The 21,316-nt window shown below is 42.5% G+C and overlaps 1 protein-coding gene across 1 annotated transcript in view; it reads left to right on the forward strand.

Moving 5' to 3' along the window:
• Window positions 1–21,316, forward strand: part of LOC126188110 (cytochrome P450 9e2-like) — a 78,243-nt gene that overhangs the window by 40,589 nt on the left and 16,338 nt on the right. The window contains exon 6 of the mRNA XM_049929576.1: window positions 21,087–21,308. Coding sequence (XP_049785533.1) covers window positions 21,087–21,308 — 222 coding nt within the window. The remainder of the gene's footprint in view (window positions 1–21,086; window positions 21,309–21,316) is intronic.

A 21,316-nucleotide genomic window follows, 5' to 3' on the forward strand; every position in this document is an offset into this window, starting at 1 on the left:
AGGTCCAACCACAACGGAGGGGTATCTGTTGAGAGGCCAGACAAACGTGTGGTTCCTGAAGAGGGGCAGCAGCCTTTTCAGTAGTTGCAGGGGCAACAGTCTGGATGATTGACTGATCTGGCCTTGAAACACTAACCAAAACGGCCTTGCTGTGCAGGTACTGCGAACGGCTGAAAGCAAGGGGAAACTACAGCCGTAATTTTTCCCAAGGGCATGCAGCTTTACTGTATGATTAAAAGACGATGGCGTCCTCTTGGGTAAAATATTCCGGAGGTAAAATAGTCCCCTATTCGGATCTCTGGGCGGGGACTACTCAGGAGGACGTTATCAGGAGAAATAAAACTGGCGTTCTACGGGTCGGAGCGTGGAGTGTCAGATCCCTCAGTCAGGCAGGTAGGTTAGAAAATTTAAAAAGGGAAATGGATAGGTTAAAGATAGATATAGTGGGAATTAGTGAAGTTCGGGTGGCAGGAGGAACAAGACTTCTGGTCAAGTGAATAAAGGGCTATAAATACAAAATCAAATAGGGGTAATGCAGGAGTAGGTTTAATGTTTGATAAAAAAATAGGAATGCAGGTAAGATACTACAAACAGCATAGTGAACGCATTATTGTGGCCAAGATAGATACGAAGCCCACACCTACCAAAGTAGTACAAGTTTATGTGCCAACTAGCTCCGCAGATGACGAAGAGATTGATGAAATGTACGATGAGATAAAATAAATTATTCAGATAGTGAAGGGTGACGAAAATTTAATAGTCATGGGTGACTGGAATTCGATAGTAGGAAAAGGAAGAGAAGGAAATGTAGTAGGTGAATATGGTATTCATGGTCAACTATATAACGTCAGTTCGTAGTAAAAATATTTCTGTTGCTGACAAATCAGATATATGTACAGTATTTAGCAAACATTTTTTGAGCATTGCTCATGAATTAAAGAAAATTTAGTTTCGCAGGAAATCTTATAACTCTCTTGGCAAAGGCCTTTTCGAGATGGATGTCTGAAATACTGCTCTGTGATACAGACAAGGGGGAGATTGAATCAATACTTAAATCACTGAAGAATCTCATGGATATGGTGGAGTGTCTAGCAGAATATTAAAGTACTGTGCTGCACATGTTAGCCCTGTGTTTAGCTACATTTGTAATTTTTCCTTTAGGAATGGTCAGTTCCCTAAACGATTAAAGTACTCAATAGTAAAGCCACTTTATAAAAAGGGAGAAAGGGATAATGTAGATAATTTTGAGCCTATTTCTGTTCCATCAGTGTTTGCTTAAGTTATTTAAACGGTTGTGTGTGTAAGGATAACTGATCATTTTATATCACACGATTTGCTATCAAATGAAGTGTTCGGGTTTAAAAGGCTTATCTCTGTGAGATAGTGGATGGTTTAAACAAAAAGTTTCGAACGCAAGGCATATTTTTTTATTTAACTAAGGAGTTTGATTGTGTTGATCACAAAACATTGCCCCAGAAGCTGGACCATTACGGGATATATATTAAAAATGTAGAAATTCCTCCAGCTGTATTTAAGGTGTCGATTTTATTTTGGCAACTAGTTTCAACGTTGTAACAACATCACCTTTAGGCCCATACACTTGACGTCAACTGCGTGCAGCTGATACTAGAAGTCAGTGTTGAGATACGGACGTGCTCCGTGTGGAAGGTGGTTAGACTTACCAAGTAAGAATGTAGGGAAATTAGTAAAGAGAAAGAAAGTGTTGTTGTTAGGTAGTTCCCATGGAAGTGGTGTTGACCAGCCTTGCAGGATGAACTAGGGTCAGAATACCAGGTCACAAATTTTTTTCAACCTAGTGCTGGTCTGGAGCAAGAGACAGAGGATTTAGGATCACTTTGCAAAGCTTTCTCTAAGGAAGACACCGTGGTTATAGTGGGTGGGGCAGGTAACATCATTGACAGAGATCCTGGGTACAGTATAGAGTGTGACCTGGCGAAGATTGCATCGGCGTCGAAGCATACTAGTGTTGAGTTTGTATCTGTTCTGGGCGCCATGACCGACCTCATTAGAACTCTTCCATCAAGAAAGTTAATTTGGAGTTGGAACGGTTGCTAATGTCGGGTGCAGGGTCACACATTGGTGTGGTTCATGTTGATTCTCTCAATAGGTGGGATTATACTAGGCATGGCCTTCACTTGAGCAGGAAAGAGAAGGGCAAACTGGCTGGGAAAATAGCAGCAAAGTTAAAGGGAGGAGGCACTGTCATGAGTGATAAAATACCAGTGCTTACAGGGTTCAGAAAAGACCCTTTTTAGGGTAGGGAGGACAGAAAGAAACCAAGTTTTAGTAGAGGTTAGGGTTGAGACAAACCTTCAGTTTGAAAAAGAAACCAAAAAACATAATTCTAGCTCCAGAATGAGATTTTCACTCTGCAGCGGAGTGTGCGCTGATATGAAACTTTCTGGCAGATTAAAACTGTGTGTCCGACCGAGACTCGAACTCGGGACCTTTGCCTTTTGCGGGCAAGTGCTCTACCAACTGAGCTACCGAAGAACGACTCACGCTCGGTACTCACAGCTTTACTTCTGCCAGTACCTCGTCTCCTACCTTCCAAACTTTACAGAAGCTCTTCTGCGAACCTTGCAGAACTAGCACTCCTGAAAGAAAGGATATTGCGGAGACATGGCTTAGCCACAGCCTGGGGGATGTTTCCAGAATGAGATTTTCACTCTGCAGCGGAGTGTGCACTGATATGAAACTTCCTGGCAGATTAAAACTGTGTGCCCGACCGAGACTCGGGACCTTTGCCTTTCGCGGGCAAGTGCTCTACCAACTGAGCTACCGAAGCACGGCTCACGCCCGGTACTCACAGCTTTACTTCTGCCAGTACCTCGTCTCCTACCTTCCAAACTTTACAGAAGCTCTTCTGCGAACCTTGCAGAACTAGCACTCCTGAAAGAAAGGATATTGCGGAGACATGGCTTAGCCACAGCCTGGGGGATGTTTCCAGAATGAGATTTTCACTCTGCAGCGGAGTGTGCACTGATATGAAACTTCCTGGCAGATTAAAACTGTGTGCCCGACCGAGACTCGGGACCTTTGCCTTTCGCGGGCAAGTGCTCTACCAACTGAGCTACCGAAGCACGACTCACGCCCGGTACTCACAGCTTTACTTCTGCCAGTACCTCGTCTCCTACCTTCCAAACTTTACAGAAGCTCTTCTGCGAACCTTGCAGAACTAGCACTCCTGAAAGAAAGGATATTGCGGAGACATGGCTTAGCCACAGCCTGGGGGATGTTTCCAGAATGAGATTTTCACTATGCAGCGGAGTGTGCGCTGATATGAAACTTCCTGGCAGATTAAAACTGTGTGCCCGACCGAGACTCGGGACCTTTGCCTTTCGCGGGCAAGTGCTCTACCAACTGAGCTACCGAAGCACGACTCACGCCCGGTACTCACAGCTTTACTTCTGCCAGTACCTCGTCTCCTACCTTCCAAACTTTACAGAAGCTCTTCTGCGAACCTTGCAGAACTAGCACTCCTGAAAGAAAGGATATTGCGGAGACATGGCTTAGCCACAGCCTGGGGGATGTTTCCAGAATGAGATTTTCACTCTGCAGCGGAGTGTGCGCTGTGAGTACCGGGCGTGAGTCGTGCTTCGGTATCTCAGTTGGTAGAGCACTTGCCTGCGAAAGGCAAAGGTCCTGAGTTCGAGTCTCGGTCGGGCACACAGTTTTAATCTGCCAGGAAGTTTCATAATTCTAGCTTATTACATCAGCATAAGCAGCTATTGGTTAAGAATTTTCAACAATCAGCAGAAATTTCAATTCTACCCAATTTTAACTCAGTCAATGTGATATGTCAGCTATCTTTATTGTTTCAAAATATTGGAGGACTGAGAAATAAGTTTAATGAATTAATTATCTGAATAGATGAATTAGAGTCCTCAAAGCCAGCTGACATAATCTGCCTCTCTGAACATCATGTTATCACCGGTATAGTACTTTCAAGTGTTACAGGATTTAGGTTAACATCTCACTTTTCTAGAGCAGAAATGGAGAAAGGAGGAATTTTCACATTCATCAGGAATCGTCATAAATTTAAGAACATAGACATTCATAAATTTTGCCTAGAACAGCGTATCGAAGCATGTGCAACAGAAGTAGAATTTCACATCAAAACATTTATACTATTAAGAGTATATTGAGCACCTGCAGGTAACTTTAATCTGTTCATAAACCACCTTGAAGCTGTACTGGCCCATTTAACAACCAAAAACAAAGAAATGGTGGTTGCTGGTGACTTCAGTGTAGATTTCCTTAAAGACTCTCCCAATAAAAACTTATTTGAGTTAGTAACACTATGATTCCACTTAATTCCCGCTGTGAAGTTCCCCACTAGGGTAGCCGATTACTCACAAACAGCCACTGATAATATCTTTATACAAAAGTTCAATGAACAAAATTGTATTACAAAACCAATTGTCAATGGCCTCTCAGACCATGACATGCAGTTCCTTCTCTTAAATGTTAATACTGAACAGGATATAAAATCTGTTAAATCTGAGCTCAAGAGGGTAATCAATAAGCCAAAAATTGATTACTTTAGGATACTCCTCAGAGACATTCACTGGAGTGATGTTTACAGTGCTCATGGCACAAATGAAAAATATAACACTCTTGCTAATAAAGTGCTTACCTTATTTGAACACTGTTTTCCCCCAAAACTAACCAAAGTTAGAGTAAAGTCTACAAAGAAGCCATGGGTTACTCAAGGAATAGAGGTATCTTGTGAAACAAATAGAAAACTGTATCTGTCAATCCAAAACAGTTCTGATGTTGAAGGTATAGCATATTACAAGAAATACTGCATCATATTAAAGACTGTAACATGGACATCAAAGCAAATATATTACAAGGAAAAGATAGTCATATCAGATAACAAAATAAAGACAATATGGGATATTGTGAAGGAGGAGACTGGTAGAACCAGAAATGAAGAAGGACGAATAGCATTAAGAGTAAATGATATATCAGTGACAGATGTGAATAGTGTTGCAGAACTTTTAACAATGTTGTTGTTAGGTTCTGTAGATGCTGCTATGGAATACTTCAGATCAGACATTTCAAGTAACTTCCATAATATGAATTTAACCCTCACTACCCCAGCAGAAGTAATGTCCATCATAATATCTTTAAAATCAAAAACATCTAGTGGGTATGATGAAATATCAACAAAGTTGATTAAAGAATGTCATTCTGAGTTAAGTAACATATTAAGCTATCTGTGTTACCAGTCGTTTATCAGTGGAATATTCCTGAATGGTTGAATATGCTGAAGTTAAGCCACTGTTTAAGAAGGGAGATAAAGAAATAGCATCAAATTTATGCCCTGTTTCACTTTTGCCTGCATTCTCAAAAATTTTAGAAAAGGTAATGTACAATCGGCTTTTTAACCATCGTATCACAAACAACATACTGTCAAAGTCGCAGTTCGGATTTCTAAAGCGTTCTGATATTGAGAAGGCTATATACACTTACAGTGAAAATGTAATTAATTCATTAGACAAAGAATTGCAGCCAACTTTTATATTTTGTGATCTGTCAAAGGCATTTGACTGTGTAAATCACAAAATCCCATTAAATTAATTAGAATATTATGGTGTAACACGAAATGCTGCAAAATTCAAATCTTATATCTCTGGCAGGAAACAGAGGGTGTTATTAGGAAAGAGACATGTATCAAGCTATCAGGCATCATCCAACTGGGAACTAATCACATGTGGGGTCCCACAAGGTTCCATTTTGGGGCCCTTACTTTTTCTTGTGTATATCAATGATCTTTCATCAGTAACATTACCATATGCCAAGTTTGTTTTGTTTGCCGATGATACAAACATTGCAATAAATAGCAAATCAAGTGTAGTCTTAGAAAGATAAGCCAATAAAATATTTGTGGACATTAATCACTGGTTCCTAGCCAATTCCTTGTCATTAAACTTTGAAAAAACACACTACATGCAGTTCAGAACTTGTAAGGGGTGTCCCAAGAGTATATGTCTAACATACGATGACAAGAAGATAGAAGAAGTGGACAGTGTTAAATTCTTGGGATTACAGCTTGATAATAAATTCAACTGGGAGGAGCACACCACAGAACTGCTGAAGCCTCTTAACAAATCTCTGTTTGCAATGCGAATTTTGTCAGACATAGGGGATATAAAAATGAAAAAGCTGGCATACTATGCTTACTTTCATTCCATAATGTCATATGGGATTATTTTTTGGGGTAATTCATCAAGCCAAGCTAAAGTTTTCCGGGCACAAAAACGTGCAGTAAGAGTTATATGTGGTGTGAACTCAAGAACATCCTGCAGAAGCCTGTTTAGGGAACTAGGGATAGTAACTACTGCTTCCCAATATATTTATTCCTTAATGAAGTTAGTAATTAAAAATATATCACTTTTTCAAACCAACAGCTCAATTCATGGAATCAATACTGGAAATAAGAATAATCTTCACAAAGATTTAAAGTCACTTACTCTTGTACAAAAAGTGTGCATTATTCAGGAACACTCATTTTCAATAACTTGCCAGCAGCCATAAAAGGCTAAACAACCAATGAAATTCAGTTAAAGAAAAGCCTAAAGGATTTATTGATGGCCAACTCCTTCTACTCCAATGATGAATTTCTCAGTAGAACGAACTGATTTGTATATATATATATATATAAATTCTGCACCAGTGCAGTAATGTGTTCATTGTAAATAACTGAGTGCGCATGTGTGTTTGCTTGCGCGCGCGCGCGCGCGCGCGTGTGTGTGTGTGTGTAAGTAAGTACAATTTAACTTCTGCACCATTTCAGTTGTAACCTTCCTGTATATAAAAATTTCTGGTACAAAATTGACTGAGAATTAAAACTGATAAATTTTGGACATAAGCAGTGCTACGTCATGCTCCTGTGAAACCAACCTTAATAAACTGAAAAATTCTTACCTCATAATGGTGTCACCAGATAACGCTGTCTATATATCTGCTCCTAAATGGCACAGTTTAGTGCAATTCTGGCGTATCTACTACTACTGAACAACATTTCTCTGAGATTTGCATTACTAGAAAAAAACTGACGTTGCTTGTTGACACAGCTGCATATCTGGTCCTCTGATTATTAAACAACACATGACTATGAGCTGGGAAAATTTGTAAAATATTTAAATTCAAGTAAATGACTGGTAAAAAATTATGTTCTGAAAAACCTTATTATTGAAAATATTTATACAAACCATTACATAAAAAGTTGAATATTGCAAGCCTGACGTAATTAGTGCTGAGAAATCACCAAAAGATTGAAACAAATTCATATTAACACGTCAGACAACAAATTTAAGTATGCACATGGCGATGAAGAATAATAAAGTTTACCTTACACTACATGGCAATCAACTGCGCTGCACCAGCGGCGACAGCTCTTGCCTTACGTCTCTAGCAACTGTACTGTAGCAGTGAGCTACTACGACTGCACCGTAGCAGTGAACTATTGCGACTGCTCCATAAGTACGAACTACTGCGACCGCTCTGTAGGAGCGAGCGATTATTACCGCTGCCGAAATTGCTATGACCTGCGATTCTATTGCAGCAGAGATCTTTTATATCGCAGGCAGCGCGTGAGCAATACATCGAAATTACGTTTACTCCAGTAGGGTAGCCAACAAAAACCTCTTATATAATAGACCCCTTACACAGTGCAGTAATGTGTTCATTGTAAATAAGTATTGTAGTAGTTATGTTATATGTTTATTACCGTATTAAAAAAAACATGTTTTTTAAATTTTAAATTCAGTGCATTAATGCGATCTTAGTACAGTATATGAATGTTTGTCATTTTGCACTTCTTGTCGATCTCATTTTTGAGACGTTTATATTCCTTTTTGCCTGCTTCGTTTACTGCATTTCTGTATTTTCTCCTTTCATCAATTAAATTCAGTATCTCTTCTGTTACCCAAGGATTTCTATTAGCCCTCGTCTTTCAGCCTACTTGATCCTCTACTGCCTTTACTATTTCATCTCTGAAAGTTACCTATTCTTCTTCTACTGTATTTCTTGTCAATCGTTCCCTAATGCTCTCTCTGAAACTCTCTACAACCTCTAGATCTTTCAGTTTATCCAGGTCCCATCTCCTTAAATTCCTACCTAGTTGCAGTTTCTTTAGTTTTAATTCACAGTTCTTAACCAATAGATTGTGGTCAGAGGCCACATCTGCCTCTGTAAATGCCTTACAACTTAAAACCTGGTTCGTAAATCTCTGTATTACCATTATATAATCTATCTGAAAGCATCCAGTGTCTCCAGGCCACTTCCATGTATACAACCTTCTTTCATGATTCTTGAACCAAGTGTTAGCTATGATTAAGTTATGCTCTGTGCAAAATTCTAGCAGGCGGTTTCCCCTTTCATTCCTTACCCCTATTTCATATTCACCTACTACTCTTCCTTCTCTTCATTTTCCTGCTATCGAATTCCAGCCACCCATGACTATCAAATTTTCGGCTCCCTTCACTATCTGAATAATTTCTTTTATCTCATCATAGATACTTGGTATTTATGAAGTCATATCTCCATAACTTCCTGTCGTACAATGATATAATTTGGCACGTACGTTTAGTGATATGTGTAAATGATGTCTACAAACTGTGTCACGATTGCAGATAGTAGTAAAGAAGTAAAAAATTAAAACCTCATGTCGATCGGCACTCTCATTGTATGAACAGTGGACATATTGCAAACGATAAGCTGTGTTCCTTTCATCATTTTGTGGAGGCTGTCAGGGAGAAAAAGTGTCGTGAAGGTTTAAAACTATATATATAGTTTGGTGCAAGTTACTAAATGCTATCATTTCGAAATAGTGGATGAATAAATTTTGGATATTCTCGCGTCGTGGGCTGCATTTCTTTTTTACCCTCTCCCCTATCGATATATAGGTGGTTCTTACGCCCACAGCAATTCTTTTCAGTCAGTTATTGGCATGTGTGCTACATTTGTTTGACATCGTGTCAGAGGTTACGAGGAGGTGTCGGGCATACAAACATACGTATAAAAGAATACATTCATTTTAATAATACGTATGGATTCGGAATACAGCTGTATTTCTAGTTTCTGAAGGCTTATAAAAAAAATGGTTGAAATGGCTCTGGCACTATGGGACTTAATTGCTGTGGTCATCAGTCCCCTAGAACTTAGAACTACTTAAACCTAACTCACCTAAGGACATCACACACATCCATGTCCGAGGCAGGATTCGAAGCTGCGACCGCAGCGGTAGCGCGGTTCCAGACTGAAAGGTCTAGAACCGCTCGGCCACCCCAGCCGGCGAATGTTTATCCTTTCGTTGTGTGCTCCTCTTTAATCTGAGACCAAACCACTTTGTAGATATGCAGGTGAAAACATTTTTCAGCAAGTTATGCTATTACGAAGCTACGTGCTCAGTGATTTGGAAACCCGCCGGCAAGGACCGACACAAGAGGATACGATGCACAAGTCATTTGCTGCACATGCTGTAGTCAAGCCGTGTCACACGGAGCAGGTTTCGCCACAAGTTTGCTTGACGCCAAGCAATAGAGTTGGCTCTGAGGTGGTGGGCACGATAGTTTGCAAGCCGCAATTGTCACGTTGTATGTGTTCTACGGCAAGTTGTTTGGTGGCACAAAATGTCTGTTTCAGGTGCTGATGTAGTTTTCTCGGCATGCGGGAACAATTATTCCCTGTTTGCAGCAATTCAACCAGGGAAGGCCAGAAACTGCGCCCGCGGGCTGCCCTCTTTCGTATCAGTGCAAGCTTCCTCCACCACCCCGCTATGTTGTCTGAGCACGAATTGCGAACGCGCCGCTTAGACGGCAGAACAGTCTGCGTATGGAACACGGACAACCTTGGATGGGCCTGGTTCATATCGTGCCACATTATGAAATTCGAGAAATTTAAGTTATTTGTCATGAAGAGCGGTATTACTCCGTTACTGACTGTTGGTACAATCACATTGAAACGTCCCCTTAGAAAGTTTTATGAACGATTGTGCTGATAAACCTGTTACATTATTTGATTTTCAAACAGCTGAGCAAAACTGAACGTACTCAGACATTTCGCTCTTTACCTATTCTGATCAACACTAAACTGACACACAATATTTTTTAGCGCAACGCAATGCGCCTTTCAATAATCCCTACAAAAGAATGACACTGACTAACATTAACCTATACCTTTCATGAATCACTTACCTCACAACAGTCTTCGTTACTCGAACTACTGCAATAGAGCGAACGCCAATACTGCCAGCTAAATAAGAGATTCAAACTACTGAAGGCACTAACTACTGATAGGCATAGTTAGCAAATGAAAGATTTTAATAGAGAACAAACAATGTATTTACCTTAATAGTGTTCAAAAGTCATAATATATATAGCAGTTCATGACATCCAGTCTTACAAATTTACTGTCTCTGACGGACACACGTCCAGATCATCCGCTCTAAAAACTCCGCCATCTCTCTCCCCACATCCACCACTGCTCGCGGCTCAGCCCAACAATACAATAGCGACTATTTCAACAATGCCCACCAGCCACAGACTGCACACAGCACAGCCAGTGATTTTGATACAGAGCGCTACGTGACGTTACCAACATAAAAACCTAAACAGCCTACTTACAGCATGTACAACGAAAACAATAAAAAAGTCAATTGAAGTTCAGTTCACAACGGCAGTACGTCGGTAATATTGTGTGATCCACACAGTTCCATATAAAATTCCTACAACATTTCCGCTGACATACAGAAAATGATGCAAAAAGAAACAGTCTCTATAGCATGGCATTAGGGATGGAATAATTCATCATTTCTACGTGTGAAAGGAAACAAAAATTTTTACCTAACACATCTCTACCTCATGGACTGTGCGGCTGGTCCCGGCGGAGGTTCGAGTCCTCCCTCGGGCATGGGTGTGTGTGTGTTTGTCCTTAGGATAATTTAGGTTAAGTAGTGTGTAAGCTTAGGGACTGATGACCTTAGCAGTTGAGTCCCATAAGATTTCAGACACGTTTGAACACATCTCTACCGACAGTGCCATGGCTATAACTCTCAACGAAATATTTCAGAAACAAAAAGACAACTTTCATCTATCTAGTACAAACTGTCGGCACAAAGACAGGCGCAAGCATTTTATCGTGTTGTCATCACTCAGGCTGCCTCGTAATAGTGACTTATTTAGTTTCAATGTCGAAAAAAATCTGTCACACACATAATTTGATCCACACATGGACATCAATTTTGCAGTCTCATTATGGAGACGTGGAGACTCTTTCCGAGGAAGAATTTCATAGAACTCCTGGACAGTTTTAACGTACTAGAATGTGCATTTTAATCGGGAATGACGCTGCAGATCGATCAGTTCAACCGGTAAATGAACGGGGGTGCTTTCAACTGATACACCAAATCTCTGTTCAGTCACTGTGGAAGTGGGACATCGGCTTGTCAAATACTTAACAAAGAAAATCGTCAAACAGCCGTGCAAATTGTCAAGTTGGTTTATTTTATTTTCGCTACCAGTTTGAGCAAATCAATATGCCACATTCAGGCCCCATATGTGCCCCACAGTAATTATGGACATTGTCATCCTGAAGCCATCTGTTTCTGGACGTCGTGAATCAAGTGCTTCCTTCGTAGACTGGACAGCATCTCTGAGTTCTTTGTCAGTTACAACAAATGGTGTTGAAAACAACTGTGCCGTTAGCAGTGTCCTGAAAACGACTTGATAACAGTTCCTGTATTTCTTCCAGCACCGAAGCGAAATGTTCAAAACTCCCATTTTATTTAACACCAGAGAGATTAAGAAAATAGGCGGTGTTCTTTTTTTTTAAGTTATCCCTTCCACAATGTAATTTTCATTTTAAGTGCATCCGTCTTTCTCATTTAAATCAGACATTAACTGCTTCTCATCTTGCAACGTGTTCTTATTGAGGGTGTTCAGGTGTGCAGTCACGTCAACTACGAATACGAGGTCTGCAGTCTGTTCCGGATGTTCAGACTTTGGAGAAGAAGTAGGGGATTAGACTTTAACGTCCCGTCGACAACAGGGTCATTAGAGACGGAGCACAGGCTCGGATTAGGGAAGGACGTGGAAGGAAATCAGCCGTCGCCTCTCCGAGGAACCATACCGACATTTGCCTTAAGCGATTTAGGGAAACATGGCAAAACCTAAATCAGCATGGCTGGACGCAAGTTTGAACCGTTGTCCTCCCGAATGCGAGTCCAGTGTGTTAACCACTGCGCTACCCCGCTCGGCTTTTAGTGTTGATTCCTGCTTTCATTTTGTCTTTCATAAATTCGACTATAGCAGGTCTTAGCTCGAAAAATTGTTCCAGGCATCCCCTCGACTTAACCAACGTACGTCACAGTAGTACATCACGTCTGTGAGTGACCGAGCGGTTCTAGGAGCCACAGTCTCGAACCGCGCGACCGCTACGGTCGCAGGTTCGAATCCTGCCTTGGGCATGGGTGTGTGTGGTGTCCTTAGGTTTAAGTAGTTCTAAGTTGTATGAGACTGATGACCTCAGAAGTTATAGTCTGGGAGACAAGTCTTTGGTATTGACAGGTCGGTAGCGTCTTTCCGTTGCCTAGCGACCGCAGGCAGGCAGCCAATGACGGCCTGACTTTGAGCGGGTAGCAAGGGCCACGTTGCCGCTCTGAAACCCGGTCGCGCGCGCGTATGAAACTTACCAGTGTCTCGCGTGCAGGCGGTGCGGTCGTTCGTCGTTTGTCTGAAGTTGAATTCGCAGTTTATTTCGTTTTTGTTGTTTTTAGTGTTTCTTTGTTTATGTTTCGTTGTAAACAATGACTAGTGTGGCGGGTGGTAACAGCCCAACACAAGAAGTGAAACGGAGGAAGAAAAGTGTGCTACACACCCAGGCCCGTGAATTCGTGTGCTCTGTGAGGGATTACTTTGAGAAAGAAAAGGACAAAGGTGGGCCCTTAATTCCTGTTGTTCAGGTTGTGAAGAGAACTGCAGCAGCATTGAAAATAAGTAAGAACACTGTTGTAAAGACAGGGAAAGAACAGTATAGTGTAGATTGTGACGAGAGTGGCACAACAAAGCTGCACACACCAGGAAAGAAGCGACCGAGAAATGAGCAGGTGACAGCTTTGGACGATTTTCAGAAAGACGCTATTCGTCGTCATATATACAGCTATTGTAAGAGAAGGGAACATCCCACTCTATCTAAATTACTGGTGTCGCTTCAGAAAGACGATCTTTTTAAAGGGAGCAAATTTTCATTGCGTACAGTGTTGAAAGACATAGGCTTCAGCTATTCACTGTTTAACGGACGCAAAATATTAATGGAAAGGACAGATGTAGTTGCATGGGGGTGCAGATTTCTGCGCAGGATCATGGGTGTGGAATTCGAAAGTATAGTGTGGTTAGATGAAACTTGGGTCAATGCCAGCCATTCTTTACGTAGAGGCTGGAATGATGGAACGCCCGAGGGGACAATGGCAGTGCCTGTTGGCAAAGGAGGGCGTCTTACTGTCTTACATGCAGGAACATCGAAAGGTTTTGTGCCAAACTGCTTGAAAATGTTTCGGTCAAAAAAGACGGGAGATTACCATGAAGAAATGAACAGTGTAGTATTTCAAGAATGGTTCGAGACATCGCTTATGACGAATCTGACAAGTCCATCAGTGATTGTTATGGACAATGCGCCTTATCATTCCGTTGTTCACGATAAGGCACCAACCTTGGCAACAAAAAAAGATGATATCATTCAGTGGTTGAAACGGCGAAAAGTATATTTCAGAGAAGATTTAAGGAAGGCGGAACTGCTCGAAATTGTGGCACAAAAGAAACCCCAATTTCCAACATATGTAATTGACGAGATTGCTAAAAGGCACGGGCATGAAATCGTTCGGCTTCCTCCATACCACTGTCATTTCAATGCAATTGAAGGAGTGTGGGCGCAGATAAAAAATTACATTGCTGCAAACAATAAAAAATTCACGATCTCTGAAGTGGAAACTCCCTTCCAGCAGCTATCAATAAAGTGACAAGCGAGACGTGGGCTAAAATTGTAAACAGCACTGCAAGTGCCATCAAAGAGGCGGCCAAAACCGAAGGGGTTGTGGAAGAATGCATCGAAAATTTAATTATATATCTGGGAGAGAGCAGTGATAGTTCGAGTAGTGCTGAGGAAGACAATGTCAAATCAGATTCTGACAGTGATATGAGTGGTGTTTTTCCATTACAGTAACTACAACGTATTCAGGAATGTAAGGAGGGAGTTTGCTATCGATCTACAACCAGATCATCATACTGTGAGTACTTTCTTCAGATTATAACTCTTAATACACTGACCAATTATTCTGTAGCTTGTAGTAGAACAAATTAATAATGCTAATACTTAACAATGGAAACCAAAACTGCTAATGTTCAACAACTTGCGAAAATAGTTTTCATTTCAGTTGTGAAGTTTAACAAATAACTTTATTATGTTTCAGCATCTTAGATACTTGTACTAAATAGCTCTTATCAGTTTTCGAGTTAATATATTTCAAGCATCAACTTCATTCAAATTCACGTGTACCAATACGACTTGTATTTTGTCTCGCTTTTATTTCTGCTGCTAGAGAATGCGTGTAGCAGACAGGGCGCCGCGTGCTGTGAGCCACGTTCGGCAACAGCGCCGTCTGCCCGCCGGAACTGTCAGTAGCAATCACTCGCCTCACGGACTATAAGTCCCATAGTGCTCAGAGCCATTTGAACCATTTTACTGTGCTTGCAGTTCCATCAAAGACTTTTTAAACTGACGATGTAACAGCCCTTGTGACTTCACATAATCTACTAATCGGACCAGCAGTTTCAGAACGTGCTCCATCTTTGAAAATTTAGCACCAAGTGCTTCTTCATATGCGAAACAATGAAATCCGTACAAATCATCTGTTGATTGTTGTAGTTTTCTGCGCAGCAATGCACCTCTTGCGCTCCATCGGTGGTAACTGAGACGAAGATGTTCCAGTTGATGCCAACGGCTTCAGTTGCCATTTTCAGCAACTCGATCCCTCCCCTTGAGCTTTTCATTGACAAAAGTTCTAACGGTTCTTTTGTTACGTGCGTGTTGCTGTCGATTCTGCGAACATAAATCGCGTGATGTGCCGTGTCCGAAATGACATGTCCAAAGCAATCGTGACCGCAATGAACTTGTTGGCATTGTCAGTTAACTGCCTGCAGGCACTCGGTGCCATGACAGCTATGCGGCGAGCTATTGTTTGTCACAAAAGAAGAATTCCGGAAAACTTTTGTACCTCCAATGGCGTCGCGAATTCCGCTGTCCCAGCAATGCGCTCTTTAATGAATTCGCCGTTGCTGAATGATTAGTTAGATCAGGCACTTTTGAGCTCTGTTTTGTACTTTGCTTTTAACGATAGGCCGCTAGTTTCTTGCCGTTCAAAAGTAAGAAGCAGTAGACTGGGCTCTAAACACATTGGATTTCTAAAAGAAAATACGTTCAAATAGATGCAATGATTTTCACGTTGGGATCGGCTTGCTGTGCAGGACTGCCCCGAACCTTTCTAAGTCCGCCAACTTGTTTTCGTGTTGACCGCCAATCAAATCCTTAAATTCCTTGTACATCGTGGTGCAACGTCTTTCTGTGGCGCATTTGCGGTGTCATTCGATTATGTGACTGAATAACAGACACTGAGAAATTTGATCCTTCCGTTCGAAAATGTGTTGCAACTCCTACTCATACATAAATGTTTGTGACAATAAATCGCTAGACTGCCTCTTTTTCAGCGTGTTCTTTTACGCTTCCTTTAAACCACAAGCAAATAGCGAGCAATACACAGAGAGCACCACACGCCAGAAGAAACAGCGCCTCATCGCTCCACTACATGAATTGCCGCGCAGTACCGAGTGCTTCCGAGACGCACCGATCAAAGCCGACACACACTCGGGCCATGACGCAGCCGCACTCTGCGCACGCTTGTAGTTAGGCATGCTGCGGCAGGTCCTAAAACAAAGCAACAGTTCTTAATGTACTCCACAGCGTACACAAGCACGGGAATTACGAGGCATTTCTGAGGCTCTAAGCGTGGCGCCGCCGCTTTCTGCGGGATCCTGCCTTTCAGGTTCAGACCTCAGACGCCGACAGGACTCCTGATGAGGCAGCACTGGACATCTTTTAAAGAACAACCGGAGGAATAGTTCGGCAGCTAGGATCCGGCACATGCGAAGCTCCCTGGAAGCAGCAGTCTCGCGGTAAACGGTGCCTGGTTGGGAAGCGTTGCCCGAGCCAACAAGTGAGCTTTCCATTTTCCATTTAGTTGACCTTCGGCGTGAGTACAGTATTTAGCCATCAACGATTACATTCCCAGAATGAGACTTTCACTCTGCAGCGGAGTGTGCGCTGATATGAAACTTCCTGGCAGATTAAAACTGTGTGATGGACCGAGACTCGAACTCGGGACCTTAGCCTTTCGAGGGCAAGTGCTCTACCAACTGAGCTACGCAAGCACGACTCACGCCCCGTCTTCACAGCTTTTCAACAATGACCATTGTTTAGCCATAAGAAATTACGTACGAATAAATTTGAAACAAATTCTACTCCACATGACTTGGTGTTAAGGCTGACGGCGTCTGTGATCCGCTAACAACACATAGCACAGAATAGGGCCATTAGTAATGCATTAGCCCAGTGGTTCTGACTGTGGGGTGGGACTTCTAGGGGCGGGAGGAGTAGGGGGGCGCGGTGTACCAAAAAAACCTTAGTGACAAGCAGTTATGTGTTGTTTTTTCTTCGAACAAAGAAGATGCTGTTGATCGGGACTGTATTTTGCCCGACGTCGGTGTTACGCCAGACGCGGTCGACGACGATCAAAACGGGGCCATGTTTTCAGCATGGTTTGAAATGATCGGGCGAGCTGGGTAATGTCGGCCATCGGCGGAATCGACCGTTGCCGGCTGCGGTGTGAATGAGTCCGGAACTACCGCGCGCATTGCAGGCTTTGGCTCGTGTACCTCGATGCCTCCTTACAGTCTTTCGGATTTCGCGAGGAAGACTTACTGCAGTATGAAGCGGTTTCTGGTTAGCGACACACATGAAGACACCAGTCGTCCACAACTGGGGGAGGGGAGGGAGATACTCCAAAAGCGAAAACGACAGGGCGGGCCGCGGTGGCCCTGCGGTTCTAGGCGCTTTAGTCCGGAGCCGCGTGACTGCTACGGTCGCCGGTTCGAATCCTGCCTCGGGTATGGATGTGTGTGATGTGCTTAGTTCTACGTTCTAGGGGACTGATGACCTAAGACGTAAAGTCCCATAGTGCTCAGAGCCATTTGAACCATTTTTTGAAAACGACAGGCTGTGATAAGAACTATTCCCGAAAACTACTGTCAGTGGTGAAAAACGTTAGCCGTGCGTAATTCCTTTAACCATTTTAGCTGCTGACAGCATCAAGTCTAACAAGCCTTGTATCCAAACATCCTGAATTGACAGGTTCGAAATAATTTTTTGTCATGAGACTAAATGTTTTAACGTCTACCTGGAAGAAGTAACCTAGAAGAGCTATATTAAAACCACGAATGTGTCTTCTAAAGCCCTTTTACCCTCTTACGAGATTCGTATAGGACTACTAAATGCAAGAAACCACACACACAGTTGTAGAACCTCTGGTTGTACTAGCAGCGATTAATATAATATCAACAATGCTCGATGGCTCCTTTGCTCAACAGTGTGTAGAGGAATTTTAGACATTTCTGATGATATACTAGAACACTTACTCCATAAATTAACAAACGTTTTGCACTTCAAGTGGACGAAGCGACTGATATTCGTTAAGATGCTCGTTTGATTGGTGATGTTCGTTTCGTTGATGAGTTGAACATTCGAGAGGAACTGATTGTCTGTGAGCCGATACTGAAAACAGCAATACATCAAAGACTTTTTGACATGATCGATACTATTTTTTTTATCAAAACTGGATATTAAAGCAGAGGTGCGTTGCAGTGTGCACAGATGGAGCTCCCGGAGTGTTTGGGATTCAGGGGATTGCGAGCGAAAATCAAAGCCGTAGCTGTTGATACAGTCTGGTCTTACTACGTGATACATTGGGAGGCTGTGGACGCTAAACAACTTAGCCCACTCCATGAAGCGTTGTAAACAGTTATAGAAACAGCTGGTGTTGCAAAGGCAAAATCTATAAGTTGAAGGACTTTGAAAGTGCTTTGTGAGGAGCCGGCCGAGGTGACCGAGCGGTTGCAGGCGCTAGAGTCTGGTACCGCGCGACCGGTACGGTCGCAGGTTCTAATCCTTCCTCGGGCATGGATGTGTGTGGTGTCCTTAGGTTAGTTAGGTTTAAGTAGTTCTAAATTCTAGGGGACTCATGATCTCAGAAGTTAAGCCCCATAATGCTCAGAGCCATTTGAACCATTTTTTTGCTATGTGAGGAGATGGGAGCGGAATACACTCAGCTGCCATTTTTTAGTAATACTCAATGGATCTCAAGGAATAAAGTACTAAAAGGAAAGTTTCAGCTGAGGAATGAGGGATTCTGTTTCTTAGAGGTGAAAAGTCACTCTCTGGCATACTGGGTTACCGGACTGTCATTTTTTAGGAACTAATTATTCTTAACGCTTCATTTTAAGGTATTCAGGCAACTGTACTATCTTGGACTGAAAAAGTTAAGGCGTTTATCAAGAAATTGGAACTGTGACAAAACTGAGTGGAAAGTGGCATGCTAGATATGTTCTCCATTCCAGTGTGACCGGTAGAGGAAACAGATAATCCCACACTTGCAATAGAAATTAAAAGACGGCCTTCTTCATATAGCTACACTGTAAGATCATCTCGACAAGTACCTCAGCGACGATTTTGATAAATTTGATCGGATTAAAAATCCATTGAAAAATGCACCTGGCTCATCTGTCTGAATATAAGGGAGCAACAACTTCTTGTTACCACTAGTGATGCTTCGCTGAAGAGTAAATGTAAGGAAGTGTCTTTGTTGGGGTTTTGAGTATATATTAGCAAGGAATTCACAGTGAAGAGGCTGGTTCGTTTTGCAGTAACGTACTTGTGGAGGACTGGCTTTTCAATTCTGGCAGCTATGAAATCTAATTATCGTTCAGAGCTAAATGAGTGGCTGTTTCTGCTATTACACCACGTCTTCAGAAATTTTCTTCTCAAAAGCAAGTTCGTGCGTCACACTGTGCACTGTAACTTAAATTTTTAATGCTCTTATAATCCTTGTTTGCGCAATGGTAAATATTGTTCATTTCATAATTTTTGAGTAAATGAAAATGTGATCAAAGTAAACAGTTTGCTCTGGAGTTTTGTTATAACAGTTCAACTAGTTTTTTTCTGTTGCGTAAAATCCTTCTAACTTGCATTTCGTTACGAGAGAGAATAAGGTACAGAAAATAGATAACAATGACTAGTTTCATTAATAAAATAGGCTGGTGGGTTGGGAGTCTGATAGTGTTTTTCCTCGCAGGGGGGAGGGTTGGAGGCAGAGGAAAGATGTTTGAGAACCACTGCATTAGCCGACTGTCTATGATTACGACGTAGCATTTTCTTGAACGAACGGTTGCCGAGGAGCTTTTGATTATTTTGACTACGGTATTTTGTGTAGTGACTGTCTCGGAAGCTAACAGACACTTTGGCCGGCACACGACTGGACGCTGTACACAGTTTGCCTGGTCCTTAGGAGCCGTTACATACACTGTGATTAGTGACCGTTTCCTGGTGGCGAGGCGCTGTAGGCGGCTGTCGGAGATCCAGCGGTAATTCAGTTACATCTGCAGTAACCATCCGACAGAATCCACGACACAAGTAGACACACTAAGCAATAAAAACCCGACAGAGACAAGTTTGGCGCCGAAGACAACAGCTACGTACAGTAAGTGCAGACAGAAGCTGCGGCCCTAACAGGCAGCACCGTGTAAAGCCGGTAGCCAGGCTTCAGTGTCCAGATCGTCTCCTTTCGTTCTGGCGCGTTGTCCGAGTTTTTATGTGTTACGTGTTTTTGTTATTAACATTGGAGAGTGTTTCCAAGATTTGTGTCTGACAGACGAAATCACGATTCTGTAAGTCCCTCTCTATACAAATGGTTGCAGGAGCTCGGCTGTTCGGTGTCAAATGTCGATCCAGAACACCTTCAGCCGTGAGCAACAAGGTCTAGCCGTGCATTACCCCATCTTCAGGCCTCCTGATTGACGTTTGGGAAGAATCCCACCTCCGGTCCACTCAAAGTAGAGGCCAGCATTCAGTTACGAAGAAATCTACGGATACCGGTTATTGTATGTTGTTTTGACTGGACCACGTCTGTCGGGAACGTGAACAGTCAGCGCTGAAACTGGTTGCTCAAATAAATTGGAAATTTTTACGGCTGAAGGCGTTTTGCTTCGACATTTTAAATCACGATAATGTGTCACATTCCCTCGCTCTATGAGACTCTGCGATCAGCTCTCAGATCAAGGGCGTACCCAGGATCTGAACTGGGGGGGGGGGGGGGGGGGGGCGGTCATATTTGTCTCAGGAAAGAAGAACTCGAGACAACATAAAGCACTTCTTATTAAATAAAACAGTAAACCAGTGAAAAACTGCTTTTAATAAACATTTTAAATACAATAAAGCACTTGTGAAATCCGAGAAAACATGCAGCATTTCTTACTAAATAAAACAGTAAACTAGTGTAAAACTGCGAATATCTTCTAGGGGGGCGGCTGCCGCCCCCCCCCCCCCCTCTGCCCCTCGCTGGGTACGCCCATGTCTCAGAATATGATCATTAGTGCTATAATTGTTGTGATTAGGAGCTATTCACCTTCACCTGATCAAATACTGGTCAAATCTCGGCACGAAAATATCTTCTGCCAGCGTTCGTTAATGTTGTCGGTGACTAAGATTTGTAGTACGAGAATGATATTTGCTAAATGCCTGCCACTTCGAGCACAATGAAAATGGATGTCACTAACGATCCCAGCGCTGTTACACATCCATCAGAGAATGAAAGAGGGAATGCCTTAGTTTGTTTACTCCACACTGATTTGAGTTTGTACAAACCCGTTTAGTCTGTTTTGCCTCCCATCTCGCAGGTCTGAGCAACGACGATATCGCGGCACAAGCAATTCTGTTCTTCTTCGGTGGTTTCGAAACGGTGTCGACGGTGATGACCTTCTGCAGCTACCTGCTGGCGACGAACGAGGCCGTCCAGACGAGGCTGCAGCAGGAGGTGGACGAAGTCATGGAGAAGAGCGGCGGGCGGCCCGACTACGAGCAGGTCATGGGCTGCCAGTACCTCGACATGGTCGTCTCCGGTAAGTTA

This window comes from Schistocerca cancellata, chromosome 5 (assembly GCF_023864275.1).
Source record: "Schistocerca cancellata isolate TAMUIC-IGC-003103 chromosome 5, iqSchCanc2.1, whole genome shotgun sequence".
Lineage (NCBI taxonomy): Eukaryota > Metazoa > Arthropoda > Insecta > Orthoptera > Acrididae > Schistocerca > Schistocerca cancellata.